Source organism: Xiphias gladius, chromosome 6 (genome assembly GCF_016859285.1).
Source record: "Xiphias gladius isolate SHS-SW01 ecotype Sanya breed wild chromosome 6, ASM1685928v1, whole genome shotgun sequence".
Classification (NCBI taxonomy): domain Eukaryota; kingdom Metazoa; phylum Chordata; class Actinopteri; order Istiophoriformes; family Xiphiidae; genus Xiphias; species Xiphias gladius.
In genome coordinates this window covers 14,232,316-14,258,095 of record NC_053405.1, presented here as the reverse complement: position 1 = coordinate 14,258,095, position 25,780 = coordinate 14,232,316, and the positions used below count along the sequence as shown (strand labels likewise).

The window sequence follows — 25,780 nt, the reverse complement described above, 5'->3', positions numbered from 1 at the left end:
CACTTAGTCATTAGTTTACTTGTTTCATTTAGTTAGCACCAAGGCATGCAAATTTTGACACTTATCATACAGAGCTCTGTGTAGTTTGTTGTATATGATGACTACGTGAAAATCAAGGCTTTCTAAAACAATTTTGCACGATTTTTTTCTTTTTTTTCAGCTGAATTGCACTGGCTGGACTGAAAGCATGTGCATAAAACATTAATGTACTGCCCCTGTAGGGAATCGATGCTTACATTTCATTTCACACAGAGACTTCAGAACATGCTATTGAAAAATTAATTCCCCCTTTTTTGCAGCAGGCTCTCAGTGAACAGTTCAAGCATAGGGTTACTCGTACTGCACAGTCCCATTTGTTTAGTGCCTGTCACTGGAGCTTGGGTTTTAATTGATTTCACATTCACAAAGTTCAATTCCTGTTGCTAGATTTATTGGTAATTCGGAGAGCAGAGTGCTGAAGTGTAGTGGCGGAAGGGACGCTATGGAATTGATTGTGCTAATGAGGTTGCCTGTCTCTTGCCTGAGCTGCTGCCCCGTCCTCCAGGGATGCACTGGCCAGACAGGCTGAAGGCTTTAGCATGAGATCATAGTATGGGTGTGGCTGCTCTGATGGGATGGAGAGGACAAGGCTCTCTTTGTGTAAGGGTTTGGGTGTGTGTTTATTATTTACCCGACTAGTAATGACGGTGATTCTTGTTTATAGTCCCTTTAATTGTGAGCTTTAACAGTTGGACAGGTGAAAAATCCCATGTAGAAGAAGAAGAGAGACCATTTCTGTCACTAACAGCTAAAAATGGAGCGTAATGCAGTCAATATTTTTAGTTCTACTGTTGTTATGAAGTGAAATACTGAGAAAGAATCATTGCTATATGCGCAGAACCATTGACCTAAATTAAATGTATTATTGCTACCTCTGTTGCTATTATAGGGACCTTTTTTCTCCACTTTGGGGAAATGTATACGGCTGCAGCTAATAATTATTTTTATCATTGATTAATCTGCCGAATATTTTCTCAGTGAATTGTTGGGTATATAAAATGTCAGAAAATAGTGAAAAATACCCATTACAGTTAACACAAATTAACACTCCGAAATCCAAACATATAGAGTTTAAAATGACATAAAACCAGGAAAAATAGTAAGGGTTCGTATTGAGAAGCAATAAAAAAGAGAAGAAAAAAAAATTAATAATCAATAATCTGAATAGTTGGCAGTTAGTTTTCTGTCAATCGCCTGATCGCTTCAGGTCCAGAGAAGCAGGGAAAGAGTAACTGAGGTAGGAGAAGACACTCCTAAATTAATGACAGATTGATGATGGATTTTTTTCCATTGAGTTGATAATCTTCAGGTCACCATCTGACTCATTATTTGTAATAGGTAATGGATGCATTTCCTGGAAATGAAACACTCCCCAAAGAATGCATTCCACACCCAATTTCTCGCTAACATCAGTGTTAGAGGTGTTAGATTAAGACATTTTTTTCCAGGAGCCCGTTTCCTGTCATGTCCCAGCCATGGACAGAAAATGACCAAGTTTTCTTTTTGTCCCATGGTTGTGATATCTGTTCCCACGGTCACAAGGATATAATCATGAGATATTTTTAAACTGGTTTCAGAGATATAAGAACCATTTAGTGAGTGTTTGGAGCCCATGTGTCAGTCTGGCCGGGTTAGTCTTACTCTGAAATGGCAAATGAGCAAATTTTATCAGGTCATCACTTAATAAAAAAAAAAAAAAAAAAAAAGGCAGCCCATTAAATTGAGAGAGAATATTAGAGTCTCATTATGTACATTTAACATTAGTTTTGTGTGGAGAAAAATATATCAAGGGTTTGGGCAAATCTGAAAAGCAAAAACAAGTGCTGTTTAAGAGTTTTCAGTTTTGACTTAGAGACGTTGACAGTGTGATCCTTCAAGTGCTTTGTGATTCTGTCGATGGTGAGGAAGTGAGCGAAAAAGCCATTTCATAGGCGAACTCACCCTGAATTAGAATGGATGGTGATGCTGGGGGTCTAACAGCCCACCGAGCCTCCTGACAAGTGTCCCATGTGTAGCCAATGCACGTGGTGTAGCATTCGATTAGCACTCTATTTCTCCACCCTGCTCTGCCTCGCTCACGGAGTGGTATGTGACTGTAGCAGGATCCCTGCACAGCTGCTGCACATGCAGTCAACCCAGAAACCCACATGGAGACTTCCTTATATCAACACTTTAACAACTGCATATCTGATCGAATGGGACAGCAAACCATGGCTAAGGACTTACAGGCTAAATGCTAATGTATGCAGGCAACTCTTTTTGATTTGATTTAAATGAATGACCTGCAGTTGTTTGATTATTCCTCGCAAGCATCCTACATGGAAAACACCGACACATAAAAACTGCATTATATACGTATGACATTACATTGTAACTGTATTATATAATAGCTCTACTGCCCAGGTGGGGAATCTTTTCTAAGTTAAAATTTATGTCTCACTCGTAGGATTGAAAACCGATCAGTCTAGATTGAGTAATGTTAACCAGTTTTACCAGTGGAGGGGCTCTTGTTTGTTGATATTGTTAAGAGTATCACACATCACATTTTGTAGAAAATCCTGTAATTTCAACCTACAGTACGTACCTGTCACCGAGCTGCACAGGTAACTGTAACTGTATCAGAGATGGTTCGTTTCCATCCGTAAATGGCAGGTGGTTGCAGTTACTGTCTCACAGGGTGAAATGTGAAACATAACTCCTGCATTTAATTCAAGCTAGGCAAACCTGATATACATTTTAAACATGTAGAAATCGACCGGAATAGAAACCCCGTGTCCTTAATACTATGGTGTCTCAAATCATCATCAGTTCATCCTCAAAGCCAGTGAAAGTCTTCTCATTGTTCCTGAAACCCTAAACCCCCACACCAGAGGCTAGCAGGTCTGCAGCCCAGGACACATGGCCTGGCTGTCCTCTCCACGGTTATGTAATGTATATCTGCTAAATGTTGCCATTTTTATTACACAATCATTGGATTTAGCAGGGTAATATATCGGTCAAAGGCAAGAGGGAATGTGGGCTTTACGTCAGAAAGCAAGCGCTCGTGCACCTGGCCGCCTGTATTTTCTCAACATCGGTTTCTGTTATCAGCTGCTCCATCTCTGAGCCCAAGCACAGATCCGAGTAATGCATAAACACAGAGGTTTGCATTTTTGTTTGCTGATGCAAAGCTCTTAGTGGTGCACTCTGCTGTTACATCCCCCCTTTCTGGTGCCAACACAGCTTCTTTATTTATTAAAAGCATGCAGTAGGACCAGTATTATTCAATGTTTCTGAAGTGGTCAGCCCTTGGACAATATTCAGCACTTAACATGCAGATCATTTCACAGCAGAAGTGGGCAGAAATATATTAAAAAAAACAAATTCAGACTAGTCATCAGCCGAGTCTTTGAACTTCAGCTACTCCCTGGGTTTGAACACATCGACTACCCACTGGCCTGTCTTTGTTCATTTTGATTTTCATTGCCATGCTTCCACCTTAAAGTCAGCTGTACATTAGAGCAATGGTTTTGCTGATAATTGTTTTTGTGAAGAATATAGCCTAAGTGCTTTGGGTGCTGCCACAATCTGTCTTTTTATTTTTTTATAGCTATACTCTTGGGACAGCCACACTCCTCTTTGTTGTGTGAATAATATGTTTAATTAGGGGGAGTTTCAAAATGTATTCCTCTCTGTCATAAAGAATGTATGAGAAACTGGCCTTGCTCTCATTAATAAAACATAGTGAGTATGTAGATTAGAAAGGTGATGTGGTATTTTAGACTATGTGACAACGCTGCTGTGTGTTACGGTTCTGGTGGTGTTTAGCAGAGAAACAAATCCGAACATCAGGGCAGTAACCAGTTATATTGAGAGCTTCTATGCAGTTTTTGTTGGACTAAATGATCACTGAGAAGGCTGGTTAAACAGCCCTACGTATCCACCCAGCAGCAGGCTGTTAGCAGTTAGCCTCTGCTTTGCCTCTGAGCAGTTTGCTGCTTACAGGGCTGTGACTGCTCCGGCCCAGTCCTCAGACAGAGCTGTACAGACGCCAACAATATTAACGAATGATGTCACGACAAAACTGACAGCTGAGCCGGAACAACAGGCTTCATTTTTTGGCTGGCTGTAGTTTGTTGACAGGCTGCCCAGAGAGTGGAGGGATTTTGTGCTGCACTTATCGCTGATCTTGCCATAGAAAAGGGATGAGGCTCTTTGGCTGTTTTCCCATTGTTGGAATACAAGCGCAGCTCTGAGGGTTACTCTGCACAGCACCAGGGGATGTTTTTTGTTGCGAAGTTTGACATTTTATTCCTGAAAATTTTCCCTCACTTTATAGCAGTGTAGACTCTAAACTAGGATGCTGAGTGTTGTGTAACTGTAGGTCCCATATGGCTCTTTGGTTAATGGGTCAGTTGTCATCTCAGTCCTACACACAATCTGTCCCTCTATTAATCCAGGATTATTTTTAAATCATTTTTTTTCGTATCATACATAGCAATCAGCCAGACAGTCACCTGTATTAGAATTTCTATAAAGTGATCAGATAAGTTTGTGATAATGCATTAGATTGGCCAAAAAGCAGAGAGAAATGAAGTACACAGAAAAATAAAGTAAAGCCAGTAAAAGTATCCCAGACTTTATTTTATTTTTGAGTGGTACCACTCTGTAAGACAAGTTGAACACAAAATGAGAGCTGGAGACAGTGTTAGTATGGAGTTCATATTAGTTTTAAGGATTTTTTGATGGGGGGATCTGAGTATGAATTACATCTGCAAGTCACTATAGCAACATCAAAGGTGCTGACAAGAAGCAGGGATGGGAAAAGTGGGATGTTAAGTCAGTCTCATCTTATTAATGCCCCGAAGAAATAAACCTTTTTTTTTTTTTGTTTTTCAAACATACGTGTATATTTTAAAGAAAAACCAGTGATGTTTTCCTTTACATTTTGTATTCAGCATGCATTGTGGATGCATCAGGACTTCAGACACACTTTTAAGGAAAATCATTAGTGCTCAAGCACCCACTGGCATTTTTCCTTTTAATAAAGGTCATTTTGGCTAAAAACCACAACCTCTTTTTCTTTCCATTTGTGTGTGTTTTATCTCTCTAATTAAAAGAAAACAAACCTCTTGAAACATTTTTATTGCCCGTCTTTTTCTTGCCTGAATTAAACGTGTCTCCAGCACCTCTTGTTTGAGCAGAAAGCAGCAGCTAAGATAGAGAAAAGAGAAAAGAGCCACTTCGGATGTTGCTTCACTGGTTGCCCGTTTGTTGCAGAGAAACCTTTTTGCAGATGATCTGATCTTTTTTTAAGGCACACAAAAGTTGACTGTAGTTGCATTTCGGGCACCTCAACTCTGAATGAGCCTGTGCAGCTCTTCATCGCTGAGCAGACCCGTGCTTACTCCAAAAAATCTAATCTTTAGACTAAAAACAAACAGAGCTTTGTTGTGGGAGCACTTGCAGAGTCGTGTTTGGAAGGCACATATTTATGTAAAGATGTTTCTTTCTTATTTCCTCTCGTGTTGTTTGTGCTGCTGTCCTTTGATTTGCATGTATGTTCTTTTTTTGTCTTGTTTGTCTTAATTGTGATGCTATTAGTAAAACTTATCGTTCGAATAAAGTTTTTATAATTCAGGTAATTATCTACCTGTCTGTCTGGACCTCTTGTAGAGTGTGCCCACCTGCTGCTGGCCCACAATGCACCGGTGAAGGTGAAGAACGCTCAGGGATGGAGCCCCCTCGCAGAGGCCATTAGCTACGGAGACCGCCAGATGAGTAGGTATCTGTGACTGGCACTGCTTGGTAACACACTGAGACAGACCTTTGAAACTTCCCTACCAGCACTGCTACGTACTGATCATCACGTCAACATGTTGGTCAGCCAACTCGTTTACTGAAATAAACATGGCTTCAGTGGGGTTTCAGTTTGGATTTTCCTGTGTGAAAACAGTGAAGGGGGAGAGAAAAGGTCCGATCAACAGATGCAAATCAACAAATGGCTTGGTACATTCTTCCATACTGCTGCTTCCCAGTGAGGCCATGAGGCCATGACGCCGGCCTGCATCCTTTGTCCCTCAGAGAGAGGGGACATTCCTCAAGGCCCTCTGGCTTTTGTGCTTCAATGAAAGGCAATTCATTAGATGTTTCTCTCTCTCTTCATAGGCCTGATAATACTCAGGCCCTAGTCTTGCCCATTTTCTGCCCACAGCCCTTAGTCTGGGGTAAACTATGGTTGGAAATGTTACGTTTTTAAGGTTCAGTTTCAAAGTGATATATCCACTATTAATAGTAACCACGGCCTTGTACAAGCACATCGCTGACACATAAGTGAAACCAATCATGTCTGTTTTTTTAAAAAATTTTATTGGTATTGGGTGTAAATGGATAGCTTGAGAACACCCCCTGTACATCGGCCCTCCAGTTTTACAAATATTGAATGGTGAACTAGTGAGTATTTGCTTCACAGATAAGTGCATTTTGTCTATTATCCATTTAAAGCTTTTACTATGTTGATCATGGGAAGAGGAAAGCTCGAAATTTCCTTCTACGTGGTGGAGATCTGTAGCACTAAATAAAAAGGGGGTGATCTTTCATAAAATGTGTTTGGTCAATGTATATTTATTAGACATTTTAACTCCCAAATATTGGTATCGTATCATGTAATGCAAGTAAAATACTAACTACTAACACTATGTAGATGGATACTGCATTTCCTGGCCAATTTTGGTGTTTTCTCCTTAGTCGTTGCATATAACAGTAGCTCTGACTTTTTCCTTCGTGGAAAAACCTGCTGTTTCGCTACTGTCACCATTCACCATTGCTCCTAAGCACAGGGTGGGGCCTCTGAAGTGACAGTTCAGCAGCAGCTTCTGACTAAAGTCTGCGCACTGTAAAAGATTAACATTTGGCCTTCCATATACTGCATAGGATTTACCCAGCATGATGACATTAAAAGAGAGGGGTGCGGAAGGAAACTGACTTTTTTACATATTCAGCACAATAAAGGTTGAGTCCTTTTCAGGATTAGCTTAGCAGAGCTCTGCCTAGCAGTTATTCAGTGTGAGCTGAGTCAGCGTTTGTCAGGAGTCTGTGAGGGAACTTTGTTTGTTTATTTACAGTAAGGCAAATGTCCTGGCCTGGAAAGGGTAGACAGCGGGTAGCATTATTTCAATCAATAATTCAACAGGTCTCCATACAGACCGTCAGATTAACGTTTTTAACAATTTCCTGAAAGTGGTGATTAAAAATCCCAAGTCAGTGCTGTTACCATGTTATTTATAGTGAACGTTTGTGACTAATTTCCACTGATGTCAGCCCACATTTGCTGTGATTTGATGTATTTGTCACCTGAGTTTTGTCTCTTACGATTTCCATTTCAAGAAGGAGGTAAAATGTGGCTCAGAAATAGATTTTTTTTTTTTTCATGTGTTTTGTCCAAAAAGAGCTATTTCTGTCCTCACTTGCCTTCCGCTCACACAGCTATATTGTCAGCCTCAGGAGCTTGTTTAAAGGGCTGCCTCGGTCATGTTGGTGTTCATTAGACGGGGAATTGCTTTTCCATGTGGGTGTCGGACTGCAGTGGTCTTGGTAGTAGGCTGTTGAATAGAGGACCGGAAATGAGGTTTGCTACTGAAAAGTTTAATTTGATATTGTATGAATATCAGCAGCTAGTTAGTTAAGTTTGAAGCCTGGTAAAGAAAACGTTTGTACGGTTTCAACTCATATATAGGACGTTTATCTATTTCATTTCAAGTATAAGGTCGCTGACATTTATGCAGACTTTTTGAAAGCAGCTTGTGATTTTTAATTAGACTTTAAGACTTCCCCGTGCTGCCTGTGGTGTGCTATTTTCAGTTAATGTGGCGGTTTTGAGTCTTTTTAGATGTCTAATTGAAACTAATTGACTGTGCCTCAGCAAGTTTAAACAGCAAGTTTGAAACTATATCAGAGACTTTATAAGAAAGGAGTCAAACCATTTAAAGCATTTTGAATAGAAAAGTCGGTAACGCCAAAGGTTGCGGTTGTATGACACAAATCCCACCCTTCCCCCCCCAAAAGCCAATTGTCTGCTTAATAACAGCCAAACAGGACACATATCAAGCCAATTGTGTTGTTGCACTGACGCAAGCGAGAAGTAGAGATATAACCTGTGGGAAAAAAGGTGTTTTAAACCTTACTTTCGGGCAAAGTCACCAGACTTTTTAAACAGATTTTATTAGATGTGATACGTGCAGTTTTTATGTCCTGGTCACCACTGAAAGTGAAGTTATGGCTCTCTCTCCCACGTCATTTAGATAAGGACCTGGTCTCCTTGGCCCGAAATAATTGCCCCGGGGCCTTGCCAAGATGACCAACGAGTGGAGAGACTTGCCTATAAGGACTTTGACTGTAGTCCAATAGGCCTGTCGGCAGCAGGCTTTCTGCTTTGCTCTACCACACAGCGACTCCACGGTGTACCTGTGTCAATATTGACTGTTCTTGGAGACCAGCCAGCAACAGTTGTCCAGATAGATCCAAGAACTAATTGTTAAAGAGAAGCAGCTTGTGGCGATGTAAGTGCAAAATTGCCCTGACTCTGTCTCTTTTCATTAATGTGCGGAAGTTAGATTACTGAGTTCCCTCACCTAATTAATGGCAGGAAAGTGCCCTAATAAGTATCGGGGTGAATTAATGCCAGCATGGAGAGTCAGTTTGGTTTAGTGTTGAAGCAGTCAGGATTGCTTTCTCGGCCTGTGTTGGCTGGGGCATCCGTAGGCAGATGGTGAGATTGTACTTCTTTCCTTGTCCCGCTGAGAGGCAGCGAGGATCAGGAGGAGCCCCATCTAGAGCTTGTCCACACTTATTAGGCAGCCGGGCCACAAAGACACCCCTCGTCGGGTATTTGTGTCTGTGTCAATTGGCACGCGTGTCGTTCATGTGTTTCTGTGTGTTTGTGTGTGTTCGCCTGTGTTCGTGTGTGTGAGCCTGTGCTCTCATTTGGCCTAGTTTTACCATTGAGCCCTCCGCCACCTCTGCGCTGCCACGTGGGGACCACCGGTCAGACAATATGTACAACATGTTTGTGTATGTTGGCTCACCATGTGGACATAGAGGAGCACAGGAGCTAGTTAGGCTAATGATGATGTCCAATGTTGCTAGTAGTCCTGTTAAAATGTAGGGCGTTCTGCGTGTCCCAACCCAAACATGATCTTTTTTCATTAGTTTCCATGAGTTTTATAAGTGACGCATTCATGTTGTCCTGGCTCCATAAAAGCACCACAGTTATGTCAATTAGAAAATTGCGGTCCCACTCCCCTTAGAAACAGCAAATAATATTTAAATAAATGCTTGATATCTGGGTGTGGATCTTTTTTTTTTCTTTTTTTTTTCCTTAACCCCATTTTCTTTTTTCACTAAAAAACAAGTCTTCTGCAGCCAATGGGCTAAAGAGCTGTGAATACTTGTTAATGTAAACCGCCATGGTTAAAAGTCTCCTGTGAGAAAGTGTCTCCCCAAGGTCATTAAGGAGGTTAAAGGTGCAGCTCATTAGCAGGGAGCTCTATATCTGCCGTGCTTGTTCCCTTTAAACTTCCTGGAACGTTTTGATCCCTGCAGGCGGTGCACTGGGAAAGGTCGGATGCTGCTGGGAGTGTCCCACGTGGCCACAGGAAGTTGGCATACCTCTGAACCAAAAGCCATTGTTACCGTAAACTGTGTGCTCTTTGCCATCAGCAGCTCTCATTGTTGGCCGGATTTGCATAGAGATACTGTTCTTACGATAATGGGGGTGACTTATGGTACATTCATAAACATAAGACTTTCCATTTCTTGCAGCATGTGGCAAACTTAAACATTAACCCTCAGAGGACCCATCTGTGTTGTAGAGAAGCGGCAAAATCTGAACTACTTTCCTGTAGAGTGCTGGATTAATGCTGCAGTAATTTTTGCACCTGAAAATATTTTTTTGATCTTTTTGATATGAAATTAGTTTTAGTCACATTTTAGCTGCTTAGGTGGGTGACGGATAGTACAGCAATATCAGCTGCCATCTCTGGAAGTGTTCGTGCATCAAAACTTCCATCACCTTCTTTACATTGAAATAAAATCAAAGAGAGTCTTCAAAACACTCACAATGCAGGCGCTCTCAAAAAAGCTCCTTACTGAAGAGTGTAGCGGTCTTTAAAGTTTAGAAAGATTCAGTGTTTTAGAAAAAGGAAAAAGAGTTTTTTTTTCTTTTTTTTTTCTTCTCAGGCAACCAATTATCATATTTGCAGAGGTTGGCAAGGATGCTTGTCGTTTGCCAAAACAACAAAAACATGGTGGAGAAATTAGTTTTTGAATATAGTGACTAAATCCTTTACTTGGAGCAAGTTAATTGGTGGGATCAGATTCAACATAACAAAAGTTTATTTGAAAAAATTAACAGTCCTCTGTTAAGGGAACAAATGCTGTCATCCAGTCCACTTTTGAATAATTTTTTCCACATGAAGCTCTTAAGCCACACAGCAAAAAGCTTCCTCATTGTTGATGCTTTTGGTCTCAGTTGTGTTCTTCATCTCTCTTTGTGTCTTTGTTTCTCTGTGTCCTTCAGTCACAGCACTGCTGAGGAAGCTGAAGCAACAGTCCAGGGAGAGTGTAGAGGACAAGAGGCCCAAGCTGCTGAAAGCCCTGAAAGAGGTATGTAGTTCTTACTCAGCTGTCTGCAATGTTCTCTCTGATGCTGCTGCTCCTGATGTCTTGATGCTGTTCCTTTTTTCTGGCCATTTGCTCTTATTACATACCATCCTGCTGCCTTCTTGCTCTGCTCCTGTCTATTTTCTTCTTGATTATTCTCTTATTCCTCTTCGTCCAACCTCCTCTCTCTTACTGTCCCCTCGGACGACCTCTTAGAAGTCAAAAACACCACTGACTGACTGGAAATAATTATTTTAGTGTCCCTGTCAAACCAAATACACACACAAAAGGTTAAATATACAAAATACACACCCACAAATACACGAACGTCCATCCCAGACCTCAGTCAAGTTTGTCATTCACTAATTACTGTCATCAAAACGAAGCAGAGCCAGGAGGGACGCACACTCGCATTATCAACTAGTCAGAGTTAGAGACGTGGTTTTTAAGGCTAAATGAAGCCTCACAGTGCTTTTGTAGGTCAGCTGTGCTGCAACGCCACGCCCACAAGAGAGTCAGGAAGAAAGTAAACAGATGGGGAAATACAAGACCGAAAGCTGCAAACTATCTAAGTCCATGTGTGTTTTTATTTTACTGTGTTGAAAGAAGTCATATCACAGGCCTGTTTCAGTGGCTTTTCACCTTCAGGCTTAGTGTAAACGTCAGACTTTGACGTCTTTACAAGTTGCTTGAGAGTCAGCTGAGCCTGTGTTTGATGTGACATGATGTGAGCCTTCCCGGATGATGAGGCAGAGATGCCAGGGATGATTTTTCTGCGTCATCGTCTCTCAGAGATAATAAACCTCTGGGAACTGATGATCCCCTTGGCAGCCTGACGTCATCAGTGAAGGATGATTGAGACCATCAGTAGTGGTGAAGAGATCAGTACATCCCAGCCTCATACTTCAGAGGATAATCAGGATGTACTGAGTCAGGCATGATTTGTCATGGACAGACGAAGAGGCTAATGTTTACTCAGGCCTGTCAAACTAAAAGGCTTTGATACAGCATTTTGATTCCTATTCTGCAAAGGTGTCTTTTTTTATTGTTTGTAAAATGGGACTAGTTACTCTGTTGTTGTTGCATACACATAAAAACAATAATTACTTAGTCCAATCCAAAGAGCACCTTTTGCTGCTATTAAAAGGATAAGACTGGAAATATTCTGTATTTTTCTTATTGTCAGTAAATCCCATCAAAAGTCCAAAAGCAGCAATGACTTGATGCGCCTAACATCAGTGAACCACACTGTTGCAGTGGTTGGCATGTTCCCTCATTACCATGAACATGGGCACTGATTATTTTGAGACATTTCCACATACGCCATCCTGGTGCTGTAAATACTCACTAGGGCAGCAAATGTAGATTATTACGCAGCTAAAAATAGTCCCCAACGAACACTCTATTTACTCCTGTTTGGTCTTTCATGGGTGCTTGTTGACAATAAGAAAAATCGAAAATATCACCAGACTTATCCTTTAGGTATACAGCATTTTAAGCATGAATTTGTATTTTCTTTTCCACCCATATAGTTTTACTTGTGGATGAGTTTTCTCTATCTTCATTTTCAGCTTGGTGACTTTTACTTGGAGCTTCATTGGGACTTCCAAAGTTGGGGTGAGTCAAGTTGCACCTTCTGCTGTCTCGTGATATTAAGGTTGACAGAAAATATCTTAGTTTTATAAACATCATCCACTCTGGAAAATAACCATGTGTCCTCAGTTAGGGTGTAGACTGAAACACCAAACACACCATCCCTTGTGCTATGAGGGATCTCCACTGCTGGAGTCAAGTTACTCCTCCTGCTGGAAATGAACTGACATACCATCCTCTAATGTGGATGTTCCTCCATTTATGAGTATGTCAGTGACATGTGCCAACACCAGAAGCGGAATTTGTTCTCCACCTGTGCTGAATGTACACACATTTTTAAACAATGCAGGGCCTCACAAATAATACAAATTAAGGATATTTTGTGACGGTAGATTAAATCTGTATCTGCTGGTACTGATGTAGTAGCATTCTCTTAGTCTGCACAAGTCTGGCCCCAAAGTGTGAGCCAGGACTGCATTCTGTGTACTCACTGTGTCATTGTGAATTATTGACAAGGTAAAAAAGATTATGTAATGGACGCATGACAGTAACTAAATGTACTTTTGTTGCATAACAGTGTGTTTATAATGGGGAAATTTGATAAGAAAGTAAAGGCTTTGATATAGTGACGGACAACTAGAAATGATATTTGTAGGTCAGAGAGCTACAGATTTACGTATGTGCTCAGAAAAGAATTTGGTTTAAACCATTGATCTGTGCTCACGTCAGAGGGATTTCTGGCTTGGTGCCCTTCAGGCCCGTTTAGACTACATGTGGTGCTCTGCTGGGTTGGAGGAGCCACTTGGTTTTTTGTAACAGCTTTTTTTTTTTTTTCCTTTTTTTTTCTCCCCCCAGTGCAGTTATTATTCTGGATTGCTAAAAATCCCTCTTGTGTTTTGTGCAATGATGGAACAGCAAAGGAAGTCTCTTGCCTACAGTAACTTAACCTGGTGAAGGCTGTGAATTATTAAGTATTTAGCGACAGAACTACACGTTATATGGCCCTCTAGTCTACAGCGCTATATGCTACTGGAGCATTGAGGTGGATGGTTGTCTTCATTATTGAGCGAGGTTTCTAAATTTAGACACTTCCAAGATGTGTTACATGTCCTTACTGTATCTTTTCATGTTGCAGTGCCTTTGCTCTCCAGAATCCTGCCTTCAGATGCGTGTAAGATCTACAAGCAGGGCATTAACATCAGGCAAGTCCCGTCAACAAATGTAATGCATTTATGTAAAATATGTGGTGATTAAAGACAAAGGAAAGCCGGTTCTACAGCTGCCTTGTAACGAAATTATATTTTGTGGATTAATGTCAAAGTACACAACGACTATCTTATGGAAACCACATCAATTATAAAAGTAATTCCTCGATTAAAAATCCTTATATCGAGGCACTTAGTTGCTGTTAAAGCTTACTAATTTAACTGTCATCTTGTGCTGCACACAACACAACATCTCTTCCTCCTCTTTCTTCTCCCTCTACCTCCCATTTTCTCTCCTCAACGATAGTTTAGTTAACTAGAGTGTGAAATCAGTTCCTGGCTGTATGAGGAAGCTGAACGGCGATGCCTCTGCACAGATCTTTCACTTTTGTGTTGCAATTTAAATCAGAGCTCCATAGATGGAGAGTTACCGTAGAATCTAAGGTGCTGGCGAGCTCACTTACAAAGGGCGTGGGCAGAAATTCGTCACACTCTGATGCAGGCTGACACACGGACTACAACGAATCTGCAGCAGGAATCTATGCTGCCGTGTTTCATGGCCACAGCTATGGCGTATGCACGCACATTAATAGTGTAGTAAGAGTGTTACAGGGTTACATGTTTGACAGAAACGCAAACCCAAATGCTTTTATATTTGGGTTTCATAACATATCAAGTAAATCTATTTGAAGAATGAATTCAGTTCTTAAAGGTGGGTGTTTGTGACTGCGTGCTGTTCGTGTGTGAGATAGCCTTGATGTGGAGCTTGTCATTATTCTTTGAAACTGCGCCTGGCTGTCTAATTTGGTATTCAAAATGCCCTCTTATTATCCTGGAGTTGGAAGAAGAGAGAGCGAGCAAGAGAGTGAAAGAAAAAAACTGTCAGAAAAAGTTCATTTACATTCTAGTGCCACAGTGTGCCAGGCCTGTCATACTTACCCATAGCACCTACCCCTTTGTTCCTGGTCTTCACAAGCTGATCCATTCTTCTTTTTGCTGCCATGCTTCATTCCAGGACTACCCACTTCGACAAAGTTAAAAAAAAGGATTCTCGAAATGGATTGTTGGTCTCTTGTGGCGACGATTACCATACGCATTGCCTCTCCACTTTAAGAGCAAAGGTGTAACATCCGTCACTGTTTTCCTTTAGCTTACAGTTTTTTGACAGTGTTTGCTGGTGGCTTGAATGTGGCAAAAACTAAACTCAGTCCAGCTCTTTTGCTGTCATCCTGTTTCCTTCTCCTTTCTTTCACTTATCTAAAGTTCCCTACACTAAACCCAATTTAATCTCCGTTATGCACGTGCACCTGGGTGTGTGTGTGTGTGTGTATAGATTGGACACTACCCTGATAGACTTCACGGACATGAAGTGCCAGCGCGGTGACCTCAGCTTCATCTTCAACGGCAATGCCATCCCTTCGGAGTCTTTTGTTGTGCTGGACAACGAACAGAAAGTCTACCAGCGAATACACCATGAGGTGTGTGAGACACATACAGATATAACACTGAAAGACTAAAGCCTCACTTATGGCCCCTGAAAGCTGCAGTGTTCATTACAACCCACATTCAGGGCTGCAGCTGACAATCATTTTCAGTGCCCATTTCTTTCTAGTTTGGTCTGCAAAATATGAGAAAACAGTGAAAAATGGCTTCATATTTTGTCAGAGCCATATTCAAATATCTTGTTTTGTCCAGCTAACAGTCTCGCTGTCACAAGACAAAGAAAAGCAGCAAATCCTCACAGTTGAGAAATTGGAAGCAGCAAATGTTTAAAAAATAACACAAACAATTTTAAAACTATTTGCAGATGAATTTTCCTTAAATCGACTAACTGTTAATTGTTTTAGTGCTACCCCGTTACTGTCCTTGTAGTTTATCTGTTGTGGGGCTAAAAATGTAAAGGTTTGTTCAGATAGTGATGCTAGTAAAGGACGTTAAATCAAAAAGGCCAATCCCCTGGTGAGCATGAATGTTGTCTGTAAACGATACGGCAATGTTCCCACTTATTATGCTATTTTTATGTGCACAAGTGAAAAATTTGTCCTCTGGGTAGGGCTAAAGAAAAGGTCAGATGTCACAAATATTTGCAGCCCGCTTCTGTGGACCCTGAATACCTATAGAATATTTCAGTGTGATGAAGCCAGTAGGTTTTCGAGATATCTTGATTGGACGGATCAACAGATATAAAATAGATTTGTTCCCACCACCAGCTGGAAAACATAACTGGTAGTCTGGGTTTGTTATCATGATTTTCCACCTCACATGGTGGAAAATCAGTGCCACATAAATGCCACAGGCTGGTAAGCTCACATACTCAACTGTGGATGCTCGACTTTAAAAATATAGTTAGCTGGAAAAATGACTGTGATAAAAATAGTGAAATCACTGGTACGCCCTCTGTTAGCACTCATTTGATAAGCAAGTTGAGCTTGCTCTCCAGCCTGTTCTAATGGCTTGTTATCATTGTTAGCATTCCTCTTTCCTTCCTTACATCTTATATTGAGTGTCCATTCCTTTGTTGATACCTATGTCCTGTAATTTCCAGGAGTCGGAGATGGAGACAGAGGAGGAAGTGGACATCCTGATGAGCAGCGATGTTTACTCTGCCACACTCTCCACCAAGTCCATCACTTTCTCCAGGGCACAGACTGGCTGGCTGTTCAGAGAAGACAAGACGGTCGGTGTCAGTTGTTGCAGTCGATGTTGTTATCATGATATTATTATTCCCGCCACCGCAGTTTTTCTAAACACGGCTCTGGGTCGTAGTGTTCCAGCCGGTCGTGGAATTTGTGGAATGTTTTTTGGAGCTTGTCCCAGACAGCAGGTTGGGAATTTCATTAATTCTTTGGTAAAAACAGGAAATAGAAGGAAAGCAACAAACAGGGGATCATTACACAGATATACCATATATCAGCATATATTGTACACTTTGGCTGTAACATAACATCAGTTGCAATATATGATGCTTTTTCAGCTGGTTTTCTCAAGAGTGAACCAGAGCACTGACCCCTGTACAACTTCTCTGACCTGAAAAACCAAGAGTGATAGAATGTTTTAAGGTCATAAAAGCGCTCTGAATTATTTATGGAAAATAAACTCTTTCACCATTATCTTTTACTTGCTGGACGTGTTAATGTTGGTTCTCTGTGTTTTCTTGCTATTTCACCCCTCTGTCAGTCTTCTTCTGCCAAAGTACTACTATTGTTTAGAAACTACAGCTCTGCTTGTCAGTGCTGTCGACTCCTTCCACTTTCCTGTTCACAATTCCTGTGCTACATCATCCACACCAGGCAGGAAAAGACAGTAAATTAATCTGAGGAGCAGCAGTGATAACCCCAGGAAGGAACCACAGGTGATAGGCTCAGGGGTAACAACAACACAGATAGGGTAGAAGTGTGTGTGCGGGCCGTGAATAAGTTACATGGGTGTTGCTTTCTGTCCTTTCTCTCCTTTGTCCTTTTCACATGTGTTTATAAATGTAAATTTGGTGACTCAGCGGGGGAACTGTTTCTCCTATCTCCAGGAGCGCGTGGGAAACTTCCTGGCAGATTTCTACTCCGTGAACGGCCTGGTCCTTGAGTCCAGGAAGAGGCGGGAGCATCTGAGCGAGGAGGACATCTTGAGGAACAAAGCCATCATGGAGAGCCTGAGTAAAGGAGGAAACCTCATAGAGCAGAACTTTGAGGTGAGTCGGGCACCGAATCTGGCTGATTGTCCCCTGTCATCTCAGCAGGGTGATGGAGTACGCAGAGAGATGGGTATTCCATCAGAGAGTCATGATTACAGCCTCAGTCAACAGTTGGTGTGTTGCTGCAGGTTATTAGGGCCCATTGAGCCTGACATCTAATTTAGATTGGTGCTTTAAACCTGCACATTGATTATATGACATAAAATGATACAAGAACCCATCTTACCTTCCTTTAAAAAATTACACTGAATCCTCAAGCAGGCTTTATACTCTCTCCGAAACTGCTTGTTGGATAATCGTACAGCTTCAAAAAACCCGTCCCCCCCAAGCCTTTCCAGCATCGGATACAGGGGTTTTCTTTGCAACCCTTTCTGTAAGCTTTCCAAAACCAACAATCAGACCTTCACACCGACCTCACTCGGTGATTGTCGAGCTGTGCAGAGGTGAGAGAGGAGCCAAGGATTGAACGTCTCTCAGCTCTCTTTTTTTTCCATTTCTTACGCAACTAATTTTCTCACTTTTCATGTAAATAACCTAATTTTCCACAATATTGTGTCTCTCCCGCTCTCTATCATGGCTGGCTTTTTACTCTGCCTTCTAATGTGACAGTTCGAAACAGGTACAAACACTTTTGATGTCCAACGTGGTTGGACAACTCCTCTCCCATAGTGCTGTTATTGAGCTGACTTTACATACTAGGAGGAAGCATCCGCCCACGAAAACAAACAAACTGATCAGGACACTGTAGAACTAAGGATTTCTGATCTGACTTATTTATTGAAGTTTGACCTTTTCGACAAATACGGAACGAGCGGAGCTAAATTCGGGAACTAAAAGTCTCTTTTGTGCGTTCCTGTTTGCGTTCCCGCCGCATCTGAACAACTGTGAAGTTTGCGTAAGTTAGGACGATGACAGATAAAACTGAATTTACAAACTGAATAAACATCAGAGTCATCCTGTTCTTTTCATTTACTGTTGTGACTGATGTCTGAGTTGGGTGTAATGAATAAATGAATAGGAGACACACGGAGAAGTAAACGGAGACTGAAATTTCATAATACCACAGTGACAGTTTAATGGTCATTTTTTTCTGTTTTAGAATGTAACCACTATTAAACAATCTGAAAATAGAGTTTGATTTATCTCAATCGCTTGTTCTCTCTACCACTGCTCCCGCTCTTATTCATTGCTAGCTTAAAAGCTTAACTTTGTTTTTAACGCTGATAAATAAGAGTAAATGTCCATCTTTCAACCTAATAATAATACCAGTGGCTTCTAGTACTTCCTTGTTTTATGAATGCAGTGGTGCACAAATTGAAGTTGCCATGGGGTCTCCGACAAGCAAAACTTCATCCCAGTAGTTCCCAAACCCACAGAAAGCACTAAGGGCTTTCTAAACCTGAAGCTATCATACAGGAACTAAATATAGTTCTGGGTTCCACCGGTTGAAATTCGGGTTTAGGTTTCTCAGAAGATTCTTGGTCCCCTGGAGGTGCCTACCAGCACTTAAAAGTACTTTTGACTAATATCTCTGTTTGAGATATGTGAGTTTTTGATGCCATTATTGCAGCGTACCTTGTCTCCATATACCCGCCTTTATTTTCTTACAGGTTCTCATTCCTTGATGAAGTTGCATAGCGAGTGAGAAAAACCTGGTTAAACTTGCACTGCTGTCATTGCCTTCTGTTGGGCAATAACTGTGACAGATCTTTACAGGCATGAACCTTTGAGTCTTGGAGGTTTTCTCAGGATAAAACAGAAAAAAAGGATGGCCAGTAGAGTGTAGCTGTACCCTTAGAGCAAAGGTGCATATTTAATGTTACAACTTTATAGCAAAAATGAGAAACCGGTTGGAGCACAATCTGCTCTTTCGATAAACATCCTGTTTACTTATACCTCCTGCAGCGTAACCACCAGTCCAGTCCCGAAACTGTCCTGTCCCGCTGGAACCTTGGGGTAGGACATAAGTCTCAGAAAAAATAAACCTCACACTACTTCCCTGCTGTATCTTCACAAAGATAAATCCTGTAGAAACAGCATGGGCTTCCTGCCAGACTTTGTCAATCAACTTTGCATGGTTTATTGAAAAATTCCTGTCTGACTCCCCGCTGTTGTTTTCTTTGATGTTTTATTTGTTCCCGACATGAAAAGCTGCTCCAGTCACTTTTGTTATGAGACAGGTTTACTCCCCTCCTCACACACTTTGCATGGAAATGAGTCCCAGCACTGCCACCTAGTGGTGAAAGCTAAAAAGCAGCACCATGTTCACAGGGACGACTCTCCCACCCACCGTCCCCTCACTACAGTATGTTCCAGAGTTTGCTTAGCAAGCCCTTGTCTAAACACTGAGCATAAAGCCAGTCACACAGTGAAGACAAAGCCTCTCAACACTCAATAGATGCCTTTTAACTGCTCGCTTGTTTCGCTTGTTTTTTGTTGACTCCCCCTTGTTCTGTGCGGGGCTTTGTCTCATCACAGTGTCCTCTGTTGTTTGTCCGTCTGTATATACGGGTTTGAATCAGTGCTTACTCATGTTTAAAGTAAAAAAGCGGTGTGTTAGTGGGCCTCGGTGTCGACGTGGAAATAATTTCTCCTTCCACGTTGGTGGAAAGTGATCTGTGGAAGTGAGTGAGAGGAAAATAAGCAGGTGCCGTGACGTAGCTTTGTTTACCACAGCGACGGAGAGCAGGTCAGCTCCGTGCCCGTGGACAGAGGGAAGCGTGGGGCTTTTCGAACGGGGCTCGACACTATTGATCACACGGATGAAGGCTAAAACCCCTGGTGCCATGGAATGATGGAGGGGCGGGCGCAGCATACCAGCAGATCAGGGCCTCCGCAGCCTGTGTGTACTCTGTCCTCGTCACAACAACAAGCCAGAGCTGATACACACAGCGTGAGAGTGAGCACTTAACCAAGCCACAGGGAAAAAAAACCCCCACCAAAACGTTTCTGTAATGACTGCAGTGGGAATGAAGGGAAGCTCAGATGCTGTCTCCATTTGTATTCACACCTCATATGGCTGACTCTTGGCACAGTCAGGTGTCTCGTCACCCCCCACGTTTTTCCACATTATTCTGCCCTAGTTGCCTTATTTAACCACGGCTCACAAAAGAGAGGTCAGCTGGTGGGATTCCAGTTTTTCTAACCTGAACCTTGGCAAGAACAGCGAGCTCATTTTCGGAGAAAGTCAATTTTGGGAGAAAGAGAATGGAGCTCATCCCAGTTCCAGTTCAGGGTCAGCAAGAACAGACTGTCCGACTTTAAAATAAACTGACATTGAATGAGAACTCTCACAGTTTATTCAAGGAGGCAGAGACGAGACACTTTTCCTCAGGAAGCTAAGATTATACGATTTGTTTTGGAGAGATTTGTTCTCGCTAATGCTTTTTTTTTTGCTGCGGGAAGAGTCTCTGATGGTGAATAAAAATGGAAAAAACAATCTGTGATATTGACCCCAGAAGCACTACAGGTGAATTTGAACAAAGGCAGAACAAAAAATAAGTTGCACAGCATTATGAAGCACACTGAATTTTATTCAGGTAATTCAGGTAATGAGTGACGATTAAACAAGTATTTTGGTCACGTAAAAGCAAATGTGTAGTGAGGGTAGGTTAAGCCAATCCCGCTTTTAGTTATTATTCATTATGTATCTTTCAGTATCGTAATTTACACATCTTCTGTTGTGAACTGTATCTTTGAGATTTATATTGTACATTTGTCCATGATGGTAAACACTGATTCTTGAAGCTGTATTGTTACATCGCTGGATTGACCGTTTGTATTGTACATGCTCTGTCTGTCTGTCCTCCATCCCCCGGGTGTTTTTCCTCCAGGCCACAGATGTAGATGTCTTGTTAGTGTGTACAACAGGCTACGAGCTGCAACTTGTTTGTCTTGAGGCAGCATCGAAAGTAAACAGAAAAAAAGAAGGTAAACAGTAAGAGAAAATACATAGGGAAAGCAAACATTCCTCTTGAGCTGTACACTGAAACAGTATGTGGCCTGAGGTGACGTATTTTACTGCTTTTACTTCTTATTGTTGTATTTAACACTTGTCCAAGGTCAGCCTGGGAAGTATGAATGCGCAAAAGATTAAGAGCAAAAACACTGCTGTTCAGAAACTAAGGACAAGATGTACAAAACTAGATTAGAGTCCACTTTGAATGGAATCACATGTTAGGTATTTGTCTTTGCAGATGTTTAGTGGTGCTATACTGTGTGTGTGTGTGTGTGTGTGTGTGTGTGTGTGTGTGTGTGTGTGTGTGTGTGTGTGTGTGTGTGTGTGTGTGAGGCTAAAAGGGCCAAACTGCAGTTACTGTGGGTTTAGTGATTCATCGGGTCCCTCTAGTGGCCTGTGCTGTGCATGTCATTGCTCTGTGGGAATAACTTGAGAAAGGCTGATAGAAAACAAGTGTTAAAATAATAGTAAAGAGATCCCACTTTGATTTGTAGCTGGTCAGAAGTTGGCAGCTCACAGATTTTTTACAAATTATCATTTCAAGAACACAGAGGTTGAGCCTAATGTTAGACTCCTCTTTAATCAAATACTGTTTTGTTTTGTCCGTTGTTGGTGTAGCTTTGAACCTGTCTTTTCCCTGTGTACCCTGCAGTGGTTTAGAGTGACATCTGACATTAACATGTTTTATTTATTTTTTTCTCTCTGGGCTTCAGCCGGCGAGGAGGCAATCTCTAACTCCCCCATCACCCAACACTATATCCTGGGAAGAATACATCACTGCTGACAATGGAAAGTATGTGTCGAAACAGATGGAAGACTTCACTTTCTAGACTTTTACAGAGCAAACCGGAGCATTAAGAGGACGTAATGTTACTGTACGTCATAGATACAGTTGTGAATGAAGGAACTAAACTTCTGATGACTTTTGTGTTATTTTCCTGTTTTAAAAGAACAGAAATATAGACTTAAACTTAATCAAATTTTATAGCAAATGATATAATTGGGGTGTAATTTGTGTAATTTCCATACACATCACTATTTCTTTGTGTAATAGATTTTACATAAATCCTCACATGCAGACGTCTGAGTTTTCCTGATCACAGAACATTTAACTGCACTTTTCAGGGCTGATTTTTCCTTTAACTGATAAAGGTCATGTTAGTCACTGTTCAGGGGGAAGATCATGAATGATAGAGAGCAGAGTGAATTACACTCATCCATTGTGTGTGTTTGTATATATATAGATTATATAGATTATATAGATTATATAGATATATAGATATAGATATAGAAAAAAATAAAATTCTACTAACAACTACTGCAGTGTAACAGTAGCGTCTGTTCAGCTCTTCCTCTGTGAGCTCAGCTTCATCATGAGATAATATTCTGACAGGTTGTTGTTTCTGTCTCCCCTCAGAGCACCTCATCTAGGAAGAGAGCTGGTCTGCAAAGAGAGCAAGAAAAACTTCAAAGCCACAATAGCCATGAGTCAAGACTTCCCTCTGGGCATTGAATCGTGAGTCTTCTCTTTAACGTGGCATCCAGGCGGTTATTAAAAAGCAGGCAGCAAATACAGGCAGCGCCTAATTTATTTTCTCTTGACAGGTAGCTGATCAAATTGTTTTGATAGGAGTAGCCAATGAAGTAATACTGTTGTGGAAATCAATGAAAAAAATATTGAAATAAAAGTACCCAAACTAAGAGAATATGCCAAAATCTAAGAAGTAATGATTTATAACCAGTAAAATTTGCTCTATATTTGTCTGGATTTCGGCCAAAAGTTTGTTTGTTGATTGATTTTTCTGAAACCATGTTTGTTTTGTCCTCCCTCAGGTTACTGAATGTTCTGGAGGTGATTGCACCCTTCAAGCACTTTAATAAACTCAGGGAGTTTGTGCAGATGAAGCTCCCCCCCGGCTTTCCTGTCAAACTTGGTAAGCAGATGTTACGCAGTTAAGCGTACACCATCGGCATGCTTATTAGTTTGATTAAATAGATAAAGGAAGAGTAAACTAAATGACGTGGTAATTGAAAGGGATCCCCCCCCCTTTGATAATTTTTCCACAAACAGTGTAAATGTTATAAAAAATAAAAAAAAAATAAAAAAAGTAGGCCTGTGAGATGTCATTGGTATAATTTGTAATCTGCTCATGCCTCCCTGCAGACATCCCGGTCTTTCCTACGATCACAGCCACAGTGACGTTTCAGGAGTTTCGCTACGACGAGTTTGATGAGTCCATTTTTACCATTCCCAACGAATATAAAGAAGACCCTAGTCGCTTCCCCGATCTTTAACCTCTCAAGCTGGAACAGGAAATCAATGTACAACAGGGCAAAATTATGCCACAAAACATACTTTTTAAAAATCAAAAGGAAAAACTGAGGGGAAAAAATAAACGGTAACCGCTCCTCGACAATTTACGGATTCCATCGCCCATCCAGAATCTGAGCACAGACGGCAACAGGACGAGCAGCGTTTGAGAAACATGACAAAACTGGCATCGTCAACCCTGATGGAGGCCCAACGTGGCAGAGACATCGATATCTGATGAGTGTGACTGTCTCCTCAGTAAAAGGGCATTGAAGTTAAAATGAAAGACAGCCGAGCAGGTGAGTTTTCTGAATACGGGGTGTAGGTAGAAGACATGAAAGAGAACCAGTTCAGTTGATGCCATGTATTTAAGTATGTAAGTAATGTTTTTAAAGGGACTGTGTTTAACTGACCTGTAGTAAAGCACTGATACTACTGTGTGAGATGTTGGGGAGGAATTCCACTAAAAATAAGTTTTTAGGTTCTTTTCCTACTTAAGTAGACTTTTTTTTTTTTTTTAAATTCAAGGTGCAAAGTCATTTAAGTATTTTGATATAAGGTCAATAAGACATAAAACTGTCTATAATCTAATGCACAACTCGTAGACAGGTGTACAGGGGAATAAAATCCCAGCTTTTCTACACTCACCTCTTGAACATTATCAGATTTAGAAATGTTCCTGAAAGGTTTAATAAACATTGTTCAAATGTCACTTAAAATTCACAAAACTGAAAAGTCAGTTTTGGAAAATGTTAAGCTGTTACTTTTTGTAGGTTAAAAAACTAAAAATCAGTTTTTTGTAGAATTCCACTTTAACTCTGCACATTATAAAATTGTGTGTGTGTGTGTGTGTGTGTGTGTGTGTGTGTGTGTGTGTGTGTGTGTGTGTGTGTGTGTGTGTGTGTGTGTGTGTGTGTGTGTGTGTGTGTAAAAACGATGATTTTCATGGGCATAGAGTAGCATCACTGAACTTTTTGGCACTATTTAGATCCACTACAGCGACTCTACATTCAGCTGAGTTCATAAACACATATTTTGTGATACTCAACCCTTACTTCATTTCAATTATAATAGTTTTCTTCACAGCAACGCTAGAAAACGCTGCAGATTTTTATGGTACCACGAAGTTTTGCTCTGTGTTTGTTTGAGTGGCAGCGAGCGTAAGTTTTGACGGCCAAGCCTTTTGTTTCTTACTTCACATTTGTAAACTATGTAACAAACTGTACAATCCTGCTAACAGAAGATTGTACAGAAACTAGATTCTAGGGAATGAGGGACTGCAACATTTATGCCAATTTTTACACATAACAAGAACCAGGCTTTTCCCCTGCACAGTATGTAAATACATGTTTTACGACTTACTGCTTTTGTCTTTTATCTTACATTTGCTTATTATTTGTGCCGATGAGTTTTAAGATGTCCTCTACAAGAGGAAGAGTTGTGGAAAATTTTTATGTAGCGTCACGTGAGTTCATTCGGTCATTTGGTTTGTAAACATGGTGGCAGTTGCTATTTTTGTACATACTTGTGTTGTTTTAAAGAAACAAATAATCTTTTTATTCTCCTGTCATTTTTTTCCCCCCCTTCATCCCACTCTATCTGATAAACTTTACAAACCTCCTTCAGATGTGTGGAACCAACAATCATTTCCACCATGTGAAAAAAGCACAAGGCACCAAAGTTCTTAGGGAAAGTAATTCTGTAAAAGGCCAGGAGGCATTAAATGGAGGCTGGAGAGGTTCAAAGAGCCTTTACAGCTGTTGCTATGATTCATCAGCTCTTACTGACATTGAAACACACAAGTGTTTTTGAGGATACTACGCCTGCTCATTGGCTGCCCCTCAAGTCTGGACAAACATGTTCTGGTGGCTGAAAGTGTTCAGCTTCCACATTAATAGAACATGCGTATTTATAGCCACATTCAGTATCGTTATAACCAAATACAGTACGTTTAAATTTTTAACATTGCATTCTTCAGTTCCAGCTAGTGAAACTAATGGAAGTGTGTCCCCTCACTGACACTGACTTTATGCTCCTTCCTGACTTCAGCTGCTTGAATTCTACGTTTTCTTTAGGAAATTATTCATCTATCTACATGTCCATTGTACAGCAAAAACTGTTGTATAAGTCTGCAACACTATTTTCATATAAAATGTACTAAAATAAAATTTCAACATATCTAACTAAATTTGGACTCCATGTTTTTTCACACCCATAATTGTTGAAAGCTTTTTACCTGAATGAATTTTGACATTTTGGGAGATATGCGTATTCCCTTTAGCGTTATGAGAAGATTGATAACTGACTGACAAACATTCCCATATCTGTCTGTTAATTATGAAGCTACA

General features: G+C 40.9%; 1 protein-coding gene and 1 long non-coding RNA gene across 5 annotated transcripts in view; one reads left to right on the top strand and one right to left on the bottom strand.

Annotated features, from left to right (window-relative positions):
* Positions 1–24,335, top strand: part of LOC120791028 (ankyrin repeat domain-containing protein 13C) — an 88,087-nt gene extending 63,752 nt beyond the window's left edge. For 2 of the 4 annotated variants that reach the window (XM_040129128.1, XM_040129125.1), the window contains exons 3-14: positions 5,695–5,799; positions 10,595–10,680; positions 12,249–12,294; positions 13,406–13,472; positions 14,809–14,953; positions 16,021–16,152; positions 16,999–17,160; positions 19,069–19,119; positions 21,835–21,914; positions 22,539–22,637; positions 22,955–23,055; positions 23,286–24,335. In XM_040129128.1, the coding sequence (XP_039985062.1) occupies positions 5,695–5,799; positions 10,595–10,680; positions 12,249–12,294; positions 13,406–13,472; positions 14,809–14,953; positions 16,021–16,152; positions 16,999–17,160; positions 19,069–19,119; positions 21,835–21,914; positions 22,539–22,637; positions 22,955–23,055; positions 23,286–23,416 (1,205 nt within the window). In that variant the 3' untranslated portion in view covers positions 23,417–24,335. Of the gene's footprint in view, positions 1–5,694; positions 5,800–10,594; positions 10,681–12,248; positions 12,295–13,405; positions 13,473–14,808; positions 14,954–16,020; positions 16,153–16,998; positions 17,161–19,068; positions 19,120–20,996; positions 21,094–21,834; positions 21,915–22,538; positions 22,640–22,954; positions 23,056–23,285 lie in introns of those variants that run through there. The other 2 variants (XM_040129126.1, XM_040129127.1) reach the window with 2 other exon arrangements.
* On the bottom strand, positions 9,372–11,107 carry LOC120791030. The gene is made up of 2 exons (XR_005707596.1): positions 10,785–11,107; positions 9,372–10,671 (listed from the first exon to the last, which is right to left on the bottom strand). It is a non-coding gene; the product is annotated as an uncharacterized LOC120791030 (long non-coding RNA).
* Positions 24,336–25,780: the final 1,445 nt, after the last annotated feature.